Here is a 20,655-nt window from a genome sequence, read left to right on the forward strand (position 1 = left end):
AAGGGACACACAACAGCCAAATAATCTCAAGAGAATTTGATCTGACTTCATTAACAATATTCTTTAATTTTAGAAACTAATTATTTTTCCATTTTGCTTGGCATTTTTATACTGAGAAAACAGTCACAAAAAAAACTAGAAAAAAGCAATTTAATGTTTGTCTTATATGTCATATGACAAATGTTTGATGACAACTACAAAATGTATGTACATCCTCTGAAAGTCTTCATTGGAATGTAGAAATTCCAACTCTCTTACAGGAAAATGGCATTAAGACCTACACAGTCCACCACACAGCCCTCTATTTTTCGCTCTTCTGGAGCGCTCTTTCATCTGGTATTAAATGTCAGATAAGCTAGTATTATCTAAGTACTTGTCACTTTCAATTAAATATATTATTGTTTCAATTTTTATCTGTAAAAATGTACAAGATGGGGTAATATGATTCCCAACAATGTAAACACTACCTGACTACAGTTTTGTCATAAATGAAGATTTTACATTATGAATAAATAGCTGTGCCATGAGCGCATGATACGCCCGTCACATTTTCATAGAGTAAAGTTTAATTGCTTTTCAATGTCATATAAGCATATACACCTTAAACAAATGTTTATTGACTTAGCTCCTTTATCTGTTTACATCACAAAATTTGTTCCATACAATTCAATTACATATTCTTTTAGGTACAGTAACATGATACATCTACCAGAGACATATAATACAATATATGTCTCTGCATCTACTAATATCCTATAGACTATTGCGATCACCAACTACAGGAGATCCAAGTTTAAAATGTATGTCAATATACATTTGTATCATATACTTAGACTAAATAACATATGATTTTTACTGTATGATAATAGCATTAAATTAAAGTATTTTCCATATTTTTCGAATTAGTGCTTAGCGGGCTGATATGAAAAAGTTATCACATGCTTTGATTGTTATCACATGCCTTTCCATAACGTTATCACATGGCATTCCGGTGATACTCAGCAAATTCTGGAAAATACACCTCAATGCTACGTTTTCAGTGAAAAACATTACAAAGTACTGTACAAAACAATTATTTAAATACTGTGTAAAATGATTAAATTAAATTAAAAAAAAAAGTTTTTCTGAAAAATAATTTAGAAAATTACTTTAAAAAAAGGTGACTTTTCCAAACAATGTTCATTATGTATATTGTTGAATTATTTTTGGTCGATTCGTATTTATTAAAATGGTTTTTTTTTCTCTGTTGACTCATATATATGATAGATAGATTTCATATTGAATGTATCAAATTTTGATCTGACGTCCGTGAACTTTTTACTCTTTCAACTTCTTTTCGGGAATTACGTAGAAGCATCAATATACATGTATGAATCTGTTATTTTTCTCTACTGTTGAAGCATATGATAAAAAGATCATAACATGTCATTTTTCATATCGCATGTATTATCAGCCCTTGAGCCATGCTGCTCTTGGGCTGATATTGAACCTAGTAAATATAAATAAATAAATAAATAAGCTTTATTTAGAGTCGGCATGGTATATAAAACATAGACAAACATAAGCTCTAATGAGCTTTTAACCGACATAAAAAGCTAGTGCTTATAATACATGCGATATGAAAAATGCCATGTAATAATCTGATAGTACTGAATCTATCTAGTTTATATTTTCTTTATTCTTTCTACAAAATTAATTTTAAAAGAAAAAAAAATAGATAATAAATCTAAATTAGTGTATTTTTCCAGTCATGACTTTATAAGAAATAAATTATTGCATAATTTAAGAAATTATTAATAATGTCTGGAATTTTTACGTTTGTACATGTTGCCTCTATTTGTGCTTTTATAAATGTATAGTAACTGTGTAAATTATTTAGGGGACCTTCACTTACACTTTCTCGACAATGTCACCAGCCGAGTTTGTGATCATATGCTCAGCAATAGAAAATCCAAAATAACTGTTTGCAGGTCCTGTGCGTATAAAAGGTATCTTAGTGTCAATATTAAATCCACAAACACAAGAAATTGTTAAAATAATTAACAGGCCTTTATTTGATTGACTAGCGGCCATTGTCAACTGTCCCAGGTAGCACCTGTCCCACGTGAAAATGCGAGAAGACCAACGATCCAATTTTTGATATCGGCTCCTCACTAAATGACACTTTTTCTGTTCAACAGTATGTATTTCAATTTTAACCTCCGCTTTAAAATAAAATGTGAATTTCTCTGTTCATAAAAAAATCAATTAAACTGATGAATCTTTTCGTGAATCATTATTTCATCGATGAACTATGTAAATAAAAGCGTTGAGAAATAATCATAATATAAATATTCATAATACATTGTCAAATCGTCACTTCCGGAGGCGGAACATTGAAATACATAAACAAACGGGATGGTATAAGAATCTTCTTCTATTTGTAAGAAGAAAATGCTGTCATCTCTTGTGAAGCAGCATCAAATAAGACAACAAATTCGCAAGGAAAGACAAGGTGAACTCTATGTTTTTACATTACGGTATACAATGAAAAAGTGAAACAGTAGTTAAACTTTTATAAATTATCATTAATGTTACTGTACATATAGATCACTATGTTTTGTAGCAAATATTTATTGTTATAAAGCTCTTAAGAAAGCTATTTGCTGGTAATATGATTGACTAATTATCTGAGTTATATGACTTCTGTAGATCGGTTTATCATTTTTATGTACATAATTTTATATTTTATATGCTATGATTCGGTTTTTTTCTTTTTCTACAATTCACTGTCTATGTATAGCGCACCACCACTGGATTTTACCTTGATGTAATATATTTTATCCCTGTTTCTTCCCCCTTTTTTTAATATTTTAATATTACCCGTTAAGGGGTGTTCCTTATAATAGGAAGCTTATACGAAGACAAGAAGGTATACTGTTTTTACTGCATTTGCTAACGTTCATCTGAAGGAATAGAGAAATATGGCCGTTTTTACTCCCAAAAATTTATTATGAGTACAGAGAAACTGGTGCATCTAGAAAAGTTTTAAGGCATGGCTGGACCTAGGTATATAAAATTTGTATGAAGTCTATGTTTCAGAAAATAAATGACTTACCTGGATTTTGACATGCATTTTTTTCCAGTCTGCAGAAGATAGCAAAATAAACAAACACAGGAGTTTCATTTGATACCGTCCACTCAGTTACAGAGTTTAAATCATCTATTGTGTACAGGTGTCTATTGTCCATCTATTGTCAATTTAAATCAATACTACTCACAACATGATAATATGAGTGGAGCTTCTCAAACGTTTACCCAACTTAGTTTATTTATGCACCTTCTGCAGGAATGAAAAAAAAATGAATAACAAAAACCAGAAAAGTTTATAATTATCTGAACCATAAAATGCATTTAAAATTTGATTATCTAGGTCCATCCATGCCTTAAAACTTTTGCAGGTGCACAGGTTTTTGGAACTCGGAGTAAAATTAGTGTAAATACGGCCATTTCAGCCAAAAGGTTGTGATGAACCTTTACACGAGCACTTAGTTAACAATGATTTACATTCTGCTGTTATCAGGTTGTCTTGTCACGGAATAGAAGTTCCTTCATAATATAAGTTCCAAAAGGAAAAAATAATCTGGAATATTATTTCCACAGGTATAGATATTACAGTATATGTTCCTAGCGGAATAAATGGTATAGAATATTTGTTCTGTGACAGGATTGCTTCCCTTAGAAAACTTAGTAGATACTTAGTCAGCCGTAAGAGTTTGAGCTAAGGAATTACTTCTTTAGCTCAGTCAGTTAACAAGCAGCCTTGTAACACAGAGGTTCTAGGTTCAAGTCCCGGTGGAGACAAGCAGTTTTGTAATGAAATTCATGCTCTCCGGTTACATTGACGTCCATCAATAAAAACCCACAGTCAGAAAAATTACCTAGCCAGGCTAAAATATGAATATAAAAAAGATGGAGATATCATCATTATAGAGTATAATGACTCTTAGGGTGGGGGAAGTGCGACAGGATTGCTTCCCTTAGAAAACTTAGAAGATACTTTGTCAGCTGTAAGTGGTTGAGCTAAGGAAGTACTTCTTTAGCTCAGTCGGTTAACACGCTGCCATGTAACACAGAGGTCCTGGGTTCAAGTCCCGGTGGAGACAAGCAATTTTGTAATGAAATTCATGCTATCTGGTTACAGTTCCAACAGGAATAGATATTATGACAATGTTTATATAACAAAGTTTCCATTGGAACAAATATACATTGACAGTCTCAGTGTCTGTCCGTTGTTCCCGAAGTTGGTTTCCATTCCCTGTCTTCAGTTTGTCTGAACCAAATATTATGAAAAAAACTCATACACAATATTTATTTTAACCATAAAACATGGATCAAGTTTGAATTTTGGTGGCACCACTTTTACCATTCTAGAGTTGTGCAACTTTAAAAGTGTAAAAATTGTTTATTTTACATTTCCTTTCTCTGACTTAAATTTGCTTAGACAAAATGTGTTGAAACTCATGCACAACACAGGGACTTGGTTAGCAGATTAAAATTTTGTTTATCAATATTCTTAATTTTTTTCTAAGTATTTCCTGTATAATTGTATTACTTTATTCACATAATTGAGTTAACAACACTATTTCTTTGTTTATAAAATATTTGTTTGTTAAGAAACAGTGTTGTTAACGTCAACTACATGAATAAAGTAATACAACTAGACAGGAAATACTTAGAAAAAAATAAAAAAAATTGGTTAACAAAATTTTAATCTGCTAACCCAGTCCCTGTGATGCACAGACAAAACACAGCTAAAGTTGGATTTTTTTGTGGTGTCAATTGTACCACTCTAGAGTGGGGAAATTGATGAATATTTCGTTTCTGTTCTATAACTTACATTATATTTACCACAACCAAATGTGATGACACTAATTTACACAATGTTTATTACCACATAACATAGATCAAGTTTGAATTTTGGTAGGGTCACTTTTATCTTCTTGAGTTGTGTCCCTTAATAATGTAGTACAAAAGCTTTGGTACCATCTGTTTCCTTTAAATTATATCAATTACTGTATAGCAAGTTATTTTCGCGGGGTGTAAAATTTCGTGATTTTCATTGAATAAGGTATGCGAAATATTTTAACGGTTATTATTTTCGCGTATTCAAAACTTTTATCAATACCTTTGTACATTTTGTATGTATGTGCACTTTTAAATTGGCGGAATTTATTTTGACGATATTGTTCTTTCTGCGAAAATGTACATCCTGCGAAAATAGCCTGCTATACAGTACCATATGATAAAAATTAAATTTAACTTAAATTATTAAATGCCTAAAATACACAAGCCAGGGCCGACCTTACAAGGGCTGTATAGCCAGTCAAGGCCGTTTAAAACTTCACCTTGTTGTTGTCCCATGCACACTTCCCCCTTTAATTCTAAATATGATTAGTTTTTGTTCAATATTAATGAAAGATTTAAAGTGAAATAATAATTCTCTTTAAGGCTGGTTCAATTTTGTCAAAATAAGCTCAGACACATGAATTATTCACTTGCAAGTGGATAATTCTAACTGGTGTCTTCCTCCTATTCCCACTTTTTAAAAATACTATTCCTTCTATTCCCACTTGCAAATAACAATAGATGTTTTGATAAATAATTTGTTTTTATAACAATCAGGGTTAATTAGAATTTCACTTAAGATTTACCTGTATTTTTTTTTTAAAGCATAACATATTTGGTACACTGTTTAGGTATAATACCTTGTTTATTTGTAATATGTTTCTTTTTTCATCAAATAAATACTTAAAAATAGAGAAAAATCATGATAAATAGAATTGAGTTAGATTTGTTTTTAAACTTTTGAATTTGTACTTAAAAATAAAGAAAAATTATGATTTATAAATAGATTGGAGTCAGATTTATTTTAAAATTTTTGAATTTGTAACTTTAAAAAATTGTCTGCTTTACTAATAAATCATGATATATATAATATTGTAACCAAGTATAATCTTATATATATATATATATATATATATATATATCTTTATTCTCACAAACCAAATTACAGAAAGGTATAGAGATAATTATACATATTTCCATACAATTACATAAATAAATAATGTACGAAAGTAGATAGAGGCATTCACAATTGTTCACCCAGAAAAGTTCAATTTGTTATTGATCTCCTTAATAAGTTTACAAAGTTAGTTCAGTTCTGTACATTTTGAGGAATTCATTAAGTCACAAAACTTCAATGTGTTTGTTCTATTTCTATTGTAAAATGCAATACATTGTTTTCTACAATTATCGAAAGCTGAACAATTAAAAATGTAATGGTATTCATCACCAATGGCATCTGAATTACACAATGCACATTTTCTGTTTTCTCTTTCTATGTTTTGCCATCTTCCAGTTTCTATTGGAGATTTCATGTTCAAAGTTCCAAATTTAAGAAATAAGGATATCTGCCGGTCATCCAAAATAAATGTTTCTCAAACTCCAAAGTAACTTTAAATAAACGATAATTTAATGCTTTTGGTGATTCCTGTTGGCTTAAGATGTGAAATAAAAGTATACTTTAAAATATAATTACTTGGACCAATAATCAAAGATATAAGATAATGGGTGAAAACTGTTAACTTTACTTCATTATTTATTTTGTTTAAAAAAAAAAAATCATACTGTTGCAAAAATAACTTATTACCTGTTCTAATAAAAAAAACCACTGGTCAATTAACAGTTGATTAAAAAATGTTTGTACAGTATAATCCTTTGTTTGCACAAGTTTTCCTTCTATTCCCACATGAAATTTTACCTTTTCTTACCAGATTTATAAAAAGTGGGAATAGAGGGAATGAACCGATCAACCCATCTCCAGCTAAGGGGTCAAATGAGAGTCACATGCATACAAATTCCATGAGTTAGAAGGTTCATTCCCTCTAGCTGGAGATGGGTTGATCTAGACATGTATTGAGCTACATGTACATGTATCAAAATGAAAAGAATGTGTCATAACATTTAAAATTATAAATAGATTGTTGAGTAATGACCATTAACTTTTTAAGTAACTCCACAGTTTAAATCTTATCTGGAGAAAAAAACTTCATAAGGAAAAATATGTAAATGATTATGCATTATAAGGAAACTCATAATCATATTTAAGTATTCACGGAAAAATCTGAACAATGTAAATTTAAGGAAAGTAAAATAAAATATCTCCCAATTTCAAGTAGGAAATGGGAAAAACAAAGTATATGTAACAATTGGTATTAAAAAAAGTCATGAGAAAAAACAGGGAAGCATACAAAACGGATGGAAATACATAGAGGGGAAGGTGAAAGGATGAAATAATGTAGAATATACTAGCTAATGGCTGTTCCAACCAATTTTCTATTTAAAAAAAAAAAAATGCAAAATTACAAGCCTATTTGATACTCAGATCACTAAATCAAAAATACTGAAAATGTCTATGTTTTAAGATTTTAAATCTAAAATATGGGAAACTGATTCTTTTGTCAAAATAGTTTGAATCAAATAAAGAAAAGAAACTTATCTTACAAGTAAGAAAAAGTGGAAACTACTGTAAGTTTTCACCAACATTATATACATTATGTAATGCAGCATCAACTAAAACAATGTGTTTGCAATTTTTAGATATACATGTACATGTACATTCATTCAAATCAACATTTATTTTTTTATATCAAAGAAGCTTCTGATAAAGATTGCCATTGTGGACCAATAACTGACTACAGTACTATATTCCCAGTCAGTAGACTATGGTCCTCTCATCATTGTGGTTTGCTATTCCTTTGTTCATGATGTAGGGAGAAATGTGTCATGGACAGAAGTTAGAATCTCCTGGAAATCTTTAAGTATTTGATACTGAATTATTCTCAAATTGAAGGCTATCTTAACTGTTACAAAATGTAAATTTTTAACACAATATTATTTTTTACATTTCTAGAAAAGAAGAAAAAGGAAGCCATAGTAGCAGCTACAGCTTTAACTCATGCTTTGGTTGATCATTTAAATGGCGGGTAAATATTTAAAAATTTATCAGTGTATCAAAAAGTGAGGGGGAAAATAGTATTTTAAAAGAACAGCCATGATCATGGGATAAAAATATGGTTGGTACAAATCAATCCAAAGTTCTACATCTTAAAAACTAGGTAAACACATAAAAAAATGACTTCTATAAGTCCACCTACATCTTCAATAACTAACAAGTGTCTATTCATTAGTCTGAGTGTAGAAAAGTTGTGAAGAGATTTGATGGAATCTTTAAAAGATCTGTTGTAAACATCAAATTTTCTTAGAGACCCAAAGCATTAGAAAATGCCATAAGACAACCACTGATAAGGTTTCTGATATAGGACAGCCACACACACATGTGGTAGCTAGGGTTAAACTAGATCACTCAACCTTTTCACATTATGATAGTCATGACAGTAGAATAACAAAATTTTTGAAAAAGAAAACAAATTCTGAGAGTAAAATAGATAATAAAAATCTAGAAACAAGCAAAACAATTATCAAAGAATGCTCAGTCAAGAGCTCAAAATATAAACGTGTGTGCAATATAGTGATGTTTTATATTGAAATATTTATTTTAACCATTATAAGTGCCCTGGTTTACCTCTCTCCATAATAACATTTTTGCCACATTTTTCTCATTAAGGTGGCTCGCAGGTCTAGATCAAAATTTTATTTTAATATAGGATTTCGCTATATTTTTCTACAAATGAACTTTATCTTAAACTTAATAGAAAAATAAAATAAAAAGATGGGGTCACCTTTCATTTACACTCACAAAGCGAAAGAAGCATACATTTTTGTAAGGTAACTTTTTTTCTGTTGAACTAATAGTAGAAAAAAAGGTAATATCAAAGTAAAAAAAGAACTAAATTACAGAAATCGCTAAAATTTTACAAAAGTTTAGTTTAAGTACAGCTTATTTGAAAATGATAATAAAAAATATTGGTCACCGATGAGTATAAAAAGATATTACAATTTTAATGCCGAAAAATGGCATTTTTGCACCAAAGGGAGATAATTTGGAGCTTTTTCAATGATACATACATTTTAAAAGTCATCTGGGGACAACACAAATTGGGCTTTTTTTTAATGATTTTTGTACCATATGATAAAGTAACATCTAATTAAGGTAATAAATAAAATTTGTAAGAAAAAATAACTATTTAATTTGTTTCTGAAATTTTTATACCCTCGAGTCTCTTTATTAAAAAGTACAAAATGCAGCTTCTTGACATATGACACAAAGTTACATCTAAGTAAGATATTCCATGTTGCAGATTTTCAGTTCTTTTGATAATCTTTTCTTTTTACCAAAAAACTTAAAATTGAGAATGGAAATGGGGAATGTGTCAAAGAGACAACAACCCGACCAAATAAAAAACAACAGCAGAGGGTCACCAACAGGTCTTCAATGTAGCGAGAAATTCCCGCACCCGGAGGCGTCCTTCAGCTGGCCCCTTAACAAAATATATACTGGTCCAGTGATAATGAACGCCATACTAATTTCCAAATTGTACACAAGAAACTAAAATTAAAATAATACAAGACTAACAAAGGCCAGAGGCTCCTAATGCGGCGGGGTTAAACATGTTTGTGAGATCTCAACCCTCCCCCTATACCTCTAACCAATGTAGAAAAGTAAACGCATAACAATACGCACATTGAAATTCAGTTCAAGAGAAGTCCGAGTCTGATGTCAGAAGATGTAACCAAAGAAAATAAACAAAATGACAATAATACATAAATAACAACAGACTACTAGCAGTTAACTGACATGCCAGCTCCAGACTTCAATTAAACTGACTGAAATATTATGATTTCATCATATGAACATCAAGCACAATCCTTCCCGTTAGGGGTTTAGTATCATACCATCATAACATATATGAGAAGAACATAACCCGTGTCATGCCAACAACTGTTTTTAGAATAAATGTGTTTAGTTCCGATGCAAAGACCTTATCAGTGACTCAACATTAACGCCAAAATATGCAATCTTTAATGACTTGACAACAGTATCGTAATTATATCCCTTCTTAATAAGTCTATTCAAAGGTTTTGTAAGTTTCTGAGGTGAATACTGACACCTTTGTGCTTTATAAAGAATATTTCCATAAAAAATTGGATGTGAAATACCTAAACGTATTAGAATTTACATCTTTGAAATGTCACACAAGTTGACTGATTCACATATGTTATACTACAAATGGAATCAACAACACATAGTGGGGAGTATATCTATCAAGCAACAGCTTATACCTTTGTTCAAGTATGTCATTTCTTATTATAATCAGTGTGTGATTTAAATATATATAAGGTTATACTGATAATTTTGCCATTGATTACATGTCCATATTTTGTAGTGTTGCCCAGGCATACATTAATCAGAAGAAGCTAGACACAGAAACAAAGATCTTACAAGCTAATGCTGCACAGTTCTCTAAACAAACATTACAATGGTTAAAACTTGTGGAAGATTTCAATACAGCTCAGAAGGTTAGTACATACAAAAAATACAAGAATTTCCATTGGGGGCAATATTATTCATTAAAGATCTTACATTGCACACTTTCTTGCACTGTTTACACAAACTGTATTGTATTTTAAGCTCAGACAGAATCAATTGGTGATATGATGGTCGCAAATTAAGTTTTCTGGTGACACGTAAGCGGAGCCAATAAGTGGATATTTGCAACCATCTAATTACCAAATGATGTTGCAGAACATAAATACAATATTATAATATCCATTCTAATGAAATTGACAGAAAACAACATCAATTTATTATCTGCCCCTGCTACAGTGTTGGTGGAAACTGTCAAATGCAATTCATGCCTGTGAGTAAATAGATAGTAGCAGGTTTCCTTTTAGAACTCATCACAACCAAAACACAACTGAAAAAAACAACACATGAAAAAATATTTCAGTTTAAATGAAAAGATATGTTAAGTTAGAGTATAGATTGTTGAATTTTTCAAATGAATTCTAGTCTAAGATGTATTTTAACTTAAAGAAGTTTAACATTATGCTCCAACAAGATACAGAGTATATATGATGAAGTCATCAACAAAATAAAACTAGAAAAGAAAAAAAGTTTTTAATATTGAATTATCTCCTTTTTGCCATGAGAAACAATAAGTAAAATGCATGGGAAAAATAGGTAAACCAACATTTAATGTCCATTTCAGCCTAATATCAGCCAGGAAAATGTTTGACCATTTTTTAATCCATGTTGATGAATAGTTCAATCTGACATCTTCAAAGTTTGCAATAATATATATCAAAAACTAAAAGTGATCAATTTGTTTTTACAGGAATTAGGTGATGTTGAAAATTGGGCAAAGAGTATTGAGGCAGATATGAGAACGTTATCTAGTGCATTGGAATATGTTTATCGTAAAAGTAAGCAACCTCAGTAACATATATGTAATTTTATTACAATCCAAATATCTACTGAGGCTGTAACCTCAGTCTAATATAATGACGTGCTTGGACTTTCTTTATATATCATTTGATAAATAACATAGATTGTTGTTTCTCTAATTTTTGTGCTATTTTCACATTTCCTGAATGGTGTGAGAAAAATATGTCTCCTCACTAGTGAAAAATCTGTTCTAGGCAAATGATTGGTTGAAATTTAATTGCAATCTTATTAAAATTAAATCTCTCACTCCCAGCGACCAAGCATAAAAAATGAGCGAGTGAGAGATTTAATTTTAATTAGGTTGATTTAATTGTGACGTTTAATTTTCTTGTTTTCTTCTGAATTTTGCTTATTGTGACGTCATGAAAAAAGGCGACCATGTCTGATGACGTCACATCAAAAGTATACAATTTTCCTCAAATCTTTGAAAAGGAAGGATAAAAATCATAAGAGAAACAGATTCCACCACTGCAACTCGTGTATTACGATATTTCTCGACTCTCAACAGTTAAATTTTAATTATTTAAAAAGCTCAGCAAGCCTCACCCTTTAAATATTAAAATTTAACTGTCTCAAGTGGAGAAATATCGTAATACACTTGTTGCAGTTGTGGAATCTATATTTCTTTGCTAGATGTAGTTTGTGGATTAATTTCCCATGAACTGTTTTCATGGACGTTGCATGTTAAGCAATGAAAATCTGCTTAAATTCTGATGCTTTATATTTTGCATAGATAACTTTTCTGTATGCCTTCCAGTCATAGGTACAATACATAACTGTGGTTAAGTTAGTTTATTTTTGTATAGTTCTTACAAGTTTCAAATTCAATCGCGAAGTAGCATGTGTTTATAATTTGTTTCTCCTCTTCATTCAGTGCCTTAGAGTAATTTTCTTTTCTGGATGATAATTGCTAAATATTTATGCATATTCTTTTATTTGGGATGTCTGAATGAAGACTGATTTTAACTTTGAGCATCATTTGCAAATGGGATTTGGTCTTGCTTAAAAAAGATAATAATAATTTTTCTGTCAAGCAGATGATTTTTTCTGTTGAAACATTCTGGAATGGCTTTTTTGAAACTCAAGCAATTTATTAGTCATGTGAAACGAGTGACTCGTGAAAAATAATGTTTATCTAATTCTTGAACCAATGGATGTATATATTATAAACTTAGTCTTCTGTGCACTATATATCATTTTTTTACGCATCCATATTGTATTTAATCATAAAAAAATATTCTCTTGGTCTGCTATGATGTGAAAATATGGCAGCTAATGAATTGTGTTTTCAAGCAGAAGTACTGTTTGTCCCCTTAGTAAACAATCAACAAAGAAGCATTGATATTGAGCATGTGTATATCATGTACAATATAAGATAATAGTTAATTTCAATGACAGATTCATTTTTTTACGATCACTGGATTTTTTTGAGAAAGGTCATGCTAAGTTCACTGCATACAGAAAACATATCGTGAATTGTTTACTGGAAGCAACCATTAAAAAAGTAAATTTCTTCTTAATTTGGACAAATTTTAGAATTTTCTTGAGAAAAAAGTAAATGTACAGAAGTTTTATAATAACTAGTCATTTAGTTTTAAAAACATATGCATCATTTTTTTTTTAATTTAAAGTTTCATATGACTTTAAGAGACAATAATTTGAAATAAAAAAATAAAATTTCACTAATATTGATGGGGAGTTGTGCCCTTAATTCTATTCTCATCTAGTATAAAGAACTGCCACTTCCGAGTGTCTTGGTGGGCTTTACAGAATAATGAGCCCTACAAATAAAGAATAGACAAAACATGGCATAACAGTTATTTATAAGTATACATATCTGACCCTATAACGTTTCAATATAAAAAAAAAACAATGCTCTATCCATTTGTTTTTGTGATTATTACTTTAATTTGGTTTCATGTTTTTATTTTGTAATTTTATCCTATCATAATTTTAACATTCTGTATGTATTCTCTTTTGCTAATTGGAAGCTGCATGTATTTTACTATTAAATGTAGATGTTGATTAAAATAAAACTAATAAATCAATGTAGATATATTTTGTGACATATGTATATAACATATTTTTCAACCCCCCCAAAAATAATAGAGGATGAAAACAAGGAATATTTCAAGGAGACAACAACCTGACCATAGAGAAAAAAAAACAGCCCACACCTAGCAATGGGTCTTCAGTGCAGTAAGAAAATCACCTAGAGGGGGATTTAGCTAGCCCTTTAATAGTAATATATACTAGTTCAGCAAAATGGATCCCTCACAAAACTTTGAAGACTGTTCTGACTAAAGCTTTGTGATTTTTATATGACTTTAAAAAAAATTTAAAATTTGGTTGTATATTGGTATCACGTCGTCAGCGTCATCAGAAGACTGATGATTTCCGGATAATAACTGTAGAATAAAAAAAAAGAAATCAATAAAATTTTAACACAAGGTTTATAACCACTAAAGGGAGGTTGGGATTGATTTTGGGGATTTTGGTCCCAACAGTTTAGGAATAAGGGTCCAAAGAGGGGCACAAATAAGCTTTTTTTCTTGGTTTTCGCACAATAAATTTAGTATAAGTAAATAAAAATCTATGAAATTTAAACACAAGGTTTATGACCACAAAAGGAAGGTTGGAATTGATTTTGGGAGTTTTGGTCCCAACAGTTTAGAAATTAGGGGCCAAAAGGGTCCAAAATTAAACTTTGTTTGATTTCATCAAAGATTGAACTATTGGGGTTCTTTGATATGCCAAATCTAACTCTGTATTTAGATTCTTAATTCTTGGTCCTGTTTTCAAATTGGTCTACATTAAGGTCAAAAGGGTCCAACTTAGTTTGATTTAAACTAAAATTGATTTTTTGGGGTTCTTTGATATGCTGAATCTAAACATGAACTTAGATTTTTGATTATGGGCCCAGTTTTCAAGTTGGTCAAAATCGGGGTCCAAAATTAAACTTTGTTTGACTGCAACAAAAATTGAATATATGAGGTTCATTGATATGCTGAATTTAACCATTATTTAGATTTTTGATATTCAAGCCCCTTTATCAAATTGGATCTAAAGAATCCAAAATTGAACTTTATTTGATTTCATCAAAAATTAAATTCTTGGGGTTCTTTGATATGCTGAATCTAACCATGTATTTAGATTTTGGATATTGGACCATAATAGGTAAATGTTCAATTTTTTTTTTTTTTAAGTTCTTAGACCCCATTCATTCTGTGTAAGAAACCTATTTTGTGTCAACTATTTAATCTCAATCCAAATTCAGAGCTGTATCAAGCTTGAATTTTGTGTCCATACGTGCCTCAACTGGTAAGGGTTCGACCTCTGCAGTCGTATCAAGCTGTTCCCTGTGGAGCATCTTGTGTTTTGCGTCTTTTGTAAGATTTTTCTTAAGAAGTTCTTACCAGGCAAGAATATTTATTTTGATAAACCTTTTACAAGTCAGGAGATATGTCATCTAGCACATTGAATGCAATTCTTAGGTGTATCACATTAGCATAAAACACTACTAAATGTGGAATCATATCAATAAGAAGATGTGGTATGATTGCCAATGAGACATGAATTAAATAGAAAAACCTTGAAATGTTTTGAAATGTCTTATTTCAGGAGTTGATCTGTACATGTTTAACAATCATGTAATTAATGCATGTATATTATAGTGACAATTTTATTCAGACATAAAGTATTTTAAAAATGGCAATTATACTCCTGCTTTGAAGTTTTATCATTTAACTACTGTCAGCAATCCCATGAAATTTTTCTCAGAAAATACAAATCTGAACTCCCTAAAAACAAAGTACTAAGCTGTTATATGGAGGTCAGTTTTTATTAATGGAGGAAGCCAGATTCCCCAGAAAGAACCACATACATTGGGTAGCAAAACAAACAATCCTAGTCAATTAAGATTTGAGTCAAACGTTCCTGGGACTTTGGACTCACAACCTCAGTGATGACAGGCTAGTGATACAGTATATGAACTACTTAGACAACTTGGCCACCAGTAGCTCACAGCTTTCAAAACAATTTCAATTGTTTTATTTATATTATTGACCATTTGTGAAAGTCTTTAAAAGAAACAAATACACAAGAGTTCATTTATAGGTTCAAAACAGGAGGGTTTCTTATCGTCGAGTTGCAAGTTGCGAGTTAAGATAGTCGAGTTGCAAGTTGCAAAAGTCGAGTAGCGAGTTAAAAAAGTCGAGTTGCGAGTTACAAAAGTCGAGTTGCGAGTTACAAAAGTCGAGTTGCGAGTTACGAAAGTCGAGTTGCGAGTTAAGAAAGTCGAGTTGCGAGTTACAAAAGTCGAGTTGCGAGTTAAGAAAGTCGAGTTGCGAGTAACAAAAGTCGAGTTGCGAGTTAAGAAAGTCGAGTTGCGAGTTAAGAAAGTCGAGTTGCGAGTTACCAAAGTCGAGTTGCGAGTTAAGAAAGTCGAGTTGCGAGTTACAAAAGTCGAGTTGCGAGTTACGAAAGTCGAGTTGCGAGTTACAAAAATATTTTTGAGGATTGATTCACATTTGATAAACAAAGCATGCATGTGTTAGTGATAAATTTGTCCTGGTAAAATATGTCTGGGCGGACAAATATTACTAGTATAAAAAGTCCATGGTTACAGAATTTACTAGTATATTTAGTCTGATGTTAGTAATAGATCTATATATCCCCAGACTAATTTTTCTAGGTAATCATGTCCTATAAAATCCTATAATAAATTTAATTACATTTAAACCATGGAAATTTAGATGTTATGTTTTAGTTCTGTTTAAGAGTTGCATAGTTATATTTTTGATACAATTTATGTCCCCAGACTAATTTTCCTAGGAAATCATCCCCGCCACATTATGTATGTATGTGCCTGTCCCAAGTCAGGAGCCTGTAATTCAGTGGTGGTCGTCTGTTTATGTGTTACATATTTGTTTTTCGTTCATTTTTTTTTATATAAATAAGGCCGTTAGTTTTCTCGTTTGATTTGTTTTACATTGCCATTTCGGGGCCTTTTATAGCTGACTATGGGGTATGGGCTTTGCTCATTTATGAAGGCCGTACGGTCACCTATAGTTGTTAATTTCTGTGTCATTTTGGTTTCTTGTGGACAGTTGTCTCATTGGCAATCATACCACATCTTCTTTTTTATATAATACGAATAACGTCGTTTATTTGGACCAAACTTATGATGACACTGAACAATATTGAAAGCAAATGGCAAATGGCACGCAATAAATCGGGCCTTCTTTATATACTAGCAGTTCGGAGTCAAACGTACGAGTGACACACGACTGTTGTGCGACAGTCGTTCGACAGTGGCACGACAGTGACACGACGGTAGCACGCATTTTCCATGACATGAAAATCTGAAAAATAGACCCAACAACTCACATTTGTCGTACGACAGTCGCACGACTTTCACAAGACTCACTTGCGACAAACCCACGACAGTACAATTACAATTCTTTTTTCCTGTACTGTACCCATCGTGGAACCATCGTAGACATGTCGTAGCTGATGTGACCTCTCGAAATATTTTTTTGATATTTGATTTTGCACGACAGTGCCACGACAACTTTTTTATCGATCTTCCACGACAAAAAATCGTACGATCTGTTGTGATCGGGGCTTTACATTTCGAATATCTCTATGGACGTCATGGCAGTATGGCCGTTACGTCCTGCATCGGGTGTTATTACCATAGTATCATCCTTTGTTTCCCGAATATGGAACGATCCAAATTGAATTCTTCAGGGGCGGATTTAGGCGGGGGCGTGGCGGGAGTGCGCCCCCCACCTAAAATTTGCAAAGCATGGGTTGTCCTCAGCTCAATAAAGTATCTGAACAGACGACGAATATTAATCTCGTCGCATTGCATCTGTTTTAACATTCAAAGAAGTATATAAAACAGTAAGTTTAACAGAATCAACGTGATTACTAATAAACTGACCTACGGTTTATTTATAAGTTCTATAAATATATTATACTTCATCGCGGTACTGCGTTTGGTGAAAAAAATATCATAGGTTTTTAGCAGTTCAAGTAAAACAATGTGACATGGTAGTTGCGGATTTTATAAACAATTGCTTTGATAAGTTCAAAAACAACCCTACCTCACTTTCCCAAAGAAGTAGGCGAAAGTGCCCTACCTGCGGTTGGGTTGGTTATTTCATTATGGCACGGCCAAGAAAACAGTCCTGTTTAAATTCTTTCTTAATGAAAGGTAGGAATACTGGTTCAGGCGAAGGGTTCGTTTATTAATTTGTATCATTGTTTAACATCTCTGTATGATATCAATATATGTTTCTCACTTTCAACCTGTAAAGCATGCATAAACGGTGAAGGCCCCCAACCCGTACTACCGTATTACATAGGATCCCACGAAAATAAACATATCTTCGCAAGGACCTCATTCTGCTTTTACTGGTTTGCGGTAGAAATGTATATAAAAAGTTTGACATGACCTCCGGAAATAGAAGAAAAAAAAAATTAAGAAAAGACAATTAAAAATCGCTGGCAAAAGTAGAAATTCTTGTTTTCAAAATCTTATATTGGTCGGTGAGCTATTATTGAGTCAATGAATAGAAGCTCGCAGATTTCTTGTTAATAATTTATGCGGGTTTAGCTTGAAACTTAAATTTCTCGCTAATTTTACCACAAAATATTTATTTCTCGCCACGCTTGGCAAGATATCTACATTGCACCCTCTCTAGAAGAATATTTCAATAATTTCGATAATAATGCCTCCAAAAAAAAAATTCAGTTTGCGCCCCCCTAACCGAAAATCCTGGATCCGCCCTTCTTCTTAGAAAACTAACGGAAACCGTTTTACTAATTAATTCATAATTGACAATCTCAAACGTGTGAACACTATATATTTTTAAACCTAAGTGACTAAATTACCCAATACCCAGGAGGAATACTTTAAAAAAAAATCTTATTCACGATGTAGCACTAAACATTTTAAATTTTCCAATTAAACTTACCTGTAAAATGGCGCAAATGTAGTTTTTACAATAGTATCTTTGATGGCTACATGTATAGACCAAAGAATAAAATCGGGGAATGAGTCAAAGAAACAGCAACCCAACCAAAATATGCAATTCAACCGAAGGCCATTTGGTCTTCAACACAGCGAGAAATCACACACCTAGAGGGAGCCCCAAGCAGGCCCCGAAACACAGTGTTATATATCGTTAGATCAAGAATATTTACGCCATTCTATGCTCCTAAATATAAAGATGAACCAAAATAAAAAAAATATACAAGAGCAACAAAGGCTAAAGGTTCCTGACTAAGGTCAGACACAAAAATGCAACGGGTTTAAACTTGTTTTATGCACGCACATCATTTCCCCTGCATCTCTAGCCAATGAAGACATATATAATTTTAACGTCCACAATTTTGAGTGTCACTGCCAAAGAATAAATTTTGCGGTCCCTAACGATTATTGCCAGGCTCGGCAACTCGACTTTCGTAACTCGCAACTCGACTTTCTTAACTCGCAACTCGACTTTCTTAACTCGCAACTCGACTTTCGTAACTCGCAACTTGACTTTCTTACCTCGCAACTCGACTTTCGTAACTCGCAACTCGGCTTTCGTAACTCGCAACTCGACTTTCGTAACTCACAACTCGACTTTCTTAACTCGCAACTCGACTTTCGTAACTCGCAACTCGACTTTTTTAACTTGCAACTCGACTTTCGTAACTCGCAACGCGACTTTCTTAACTCGCAACTCGACTTTCTTAACTCGCAACTCGACTTTCTTAACTCGCAACTCGACTTTCGTAACTCGCAACTCGACTTTTGTAACTTGCAACTCGATACTCGCAACTCGCAACTCGATACTCGACAACAAGTGAATCTCTCAAAACAGATGGCAAACAATATTTTCAAAGTTTTGATATTTCAAATAACAGTTTCAAGGTCGTAAGAATTATTGACAAATTTACTGTATATATCTCTACCTTGTTTTAACAAAACACTGATAACTACAAGTAAAAGGATAAGAACAGCACCAAGACAAAGAAAATCAATATTTGCTATAAACCTAGAAAAACAAAGACATAAACACAGATTCTAATATGAAGTGCTTCATTCGCTTTATGAATAAAGCCATGCTCTAAATCCAATAAAATTTCTTTGCACATGCGTATATTGACTACTGAAGAATAATAAATTTTATCAAATTGGCATGCATTTAATATATTTGATTAACTTAAACACTTCAAACCTCTTAAATGATGTACATGTTGTTACTAATTCATTGATTATGACTGTAACGTGTTACAATTCGAAATTGATATATTTGACCTAGATACGGCAACCGTTCATGCTGGCTGTTCACAGTTTGTTTGCTTGTTAACAAACAAAAAAGGGAGGTTCATGGAAGAGCCTACACAAACGCTCTATGCTTATACACATGGTACATAGAAATTACCTTAATTGTCCTAAATACAATCTAAATGATTGATTACTCACTATCGCTGAGGCAAAAATAATCACTACCCATGTTAAAAATACAATAAAGTATAGCTTGCATCAATTATTTCTTAAATAGAAGCAGATAAATAGAAATACATAGCACAACAACAGACAAGAACTAAAACTAAAGATCATCATTATTTTACTTTTCAGGTGACTGATATAAACCAAAGCCAGCTTAAGTAAGCTTGTTACCTTGAAAGAGTGGGCACTGTATATTGGTTATATTGATGTTAAACTTTTTAATGGACTTTTAACAAAATATTGACATGCTGCTCTGTTGTTCCATAACCAGTCTTTTTTTTCTTCAATTAAATATATATTATTAAAAAATATGTTAATTTATTATTGATTACAGTTCTTAAAACATATATATTATAGACTTTCATTACAAAGTAAATGTATTGTATATACTTTATGTTTTAAAGATAAGATAAGAAGATGTGGTATTTATTGTTTACCAATGAGACAACTCTCCACCAAAGACCAAATGATGTAGAAGTTAACATCTATAGTAGTACAATTTAGTCTTCGATATGAGCAAAAACACATGCCATATAGTGAGCAATGAAAGGTTTCAAAAGGACAAAAGTAAAAACAATTCAAATGAGGAAACAAACAGCCTGATTTAGTACATAACTATTAAGGAAAAACAAATATGATACATGCATACCGGAACAAAGAAATTACAGGCTCCTGATTTGGGTCAGGCACATAATGA

General features: G+C 31.8%; 2 protein-coding genes across 4 annotated transcripts in view; one reads left to right on the top strand and one right to left on the bottom strand.

Moving 5' to 3' along the window:
* LOC143065090 (integrin alpha-PS1-like) overlaps window positions 1-2,073 on the bottom strand; it is a 61,737-nt gene extending 59,664 nt beyond the window's left edge. For both annotated transcript variants that reach the window (XM_076238435.1, XM_076238436.1), the window contains exon 1: window positions 1,895-2,073. In XM_076238435.1, coding sequence (XP_076094550.1) covers window positions 1,895-2,073 — 179 coding nt within the window. The remainder of the gene's footprint in view (window positions 1-1,894) is intronic.
* LOC143065092 (biogenesis of lysosome-related organelles complex 1 subunit 1-like) lies at window positions 2,065-20,305 on the top strand. Of its 2 annotated transcripts, none has more exons than XM_076238438.1 (5): window positions 2,065-2,179; window positions 7,955-8,027; window positions 10,389-10,521; window positions 11,340-11,427; window positions 20,088-20,305. In XM_076238438.1, exons 1-5 carry the CDS (start codon window positions 2,158-2,160, stop codon window positions 20,093-20,095), a joined length of 324 nt encoding a protein of 107 aa, XP_076094553.1. In that variant the 5' UTR covers window positions 2,065-2,157; the 3' UTR covers window positions 20,096-20,305. The 2 variants fall into 2 exon arrangements, with proteins under 2 accessions (XP_076094553.1, XP_076094552.1); XM_076238437.1 differs by lacking the exon at window positions 2,065-2,179 and adding an exon at window positions 2,338-2,494.
* Window positions 20,306-20,655: the final 350 nt, after the last annotated feature.

This window comes from Mytilus galloprovincialis, chromosome 2 (genome assembly GCF_965363235.1).
Source record: "Mytilus galloprovincialis chromosome 2, xbMytGall1.hap1.1, whole genome shotgun sequence".
Taxonomy (NCBI): domain Eukaryota; kingdom Metazoa; phylum Mollusca; class Bivalvia; order Mytilida; family Mytilidae; genus Mytilus; species Mytilus galloprovincialis.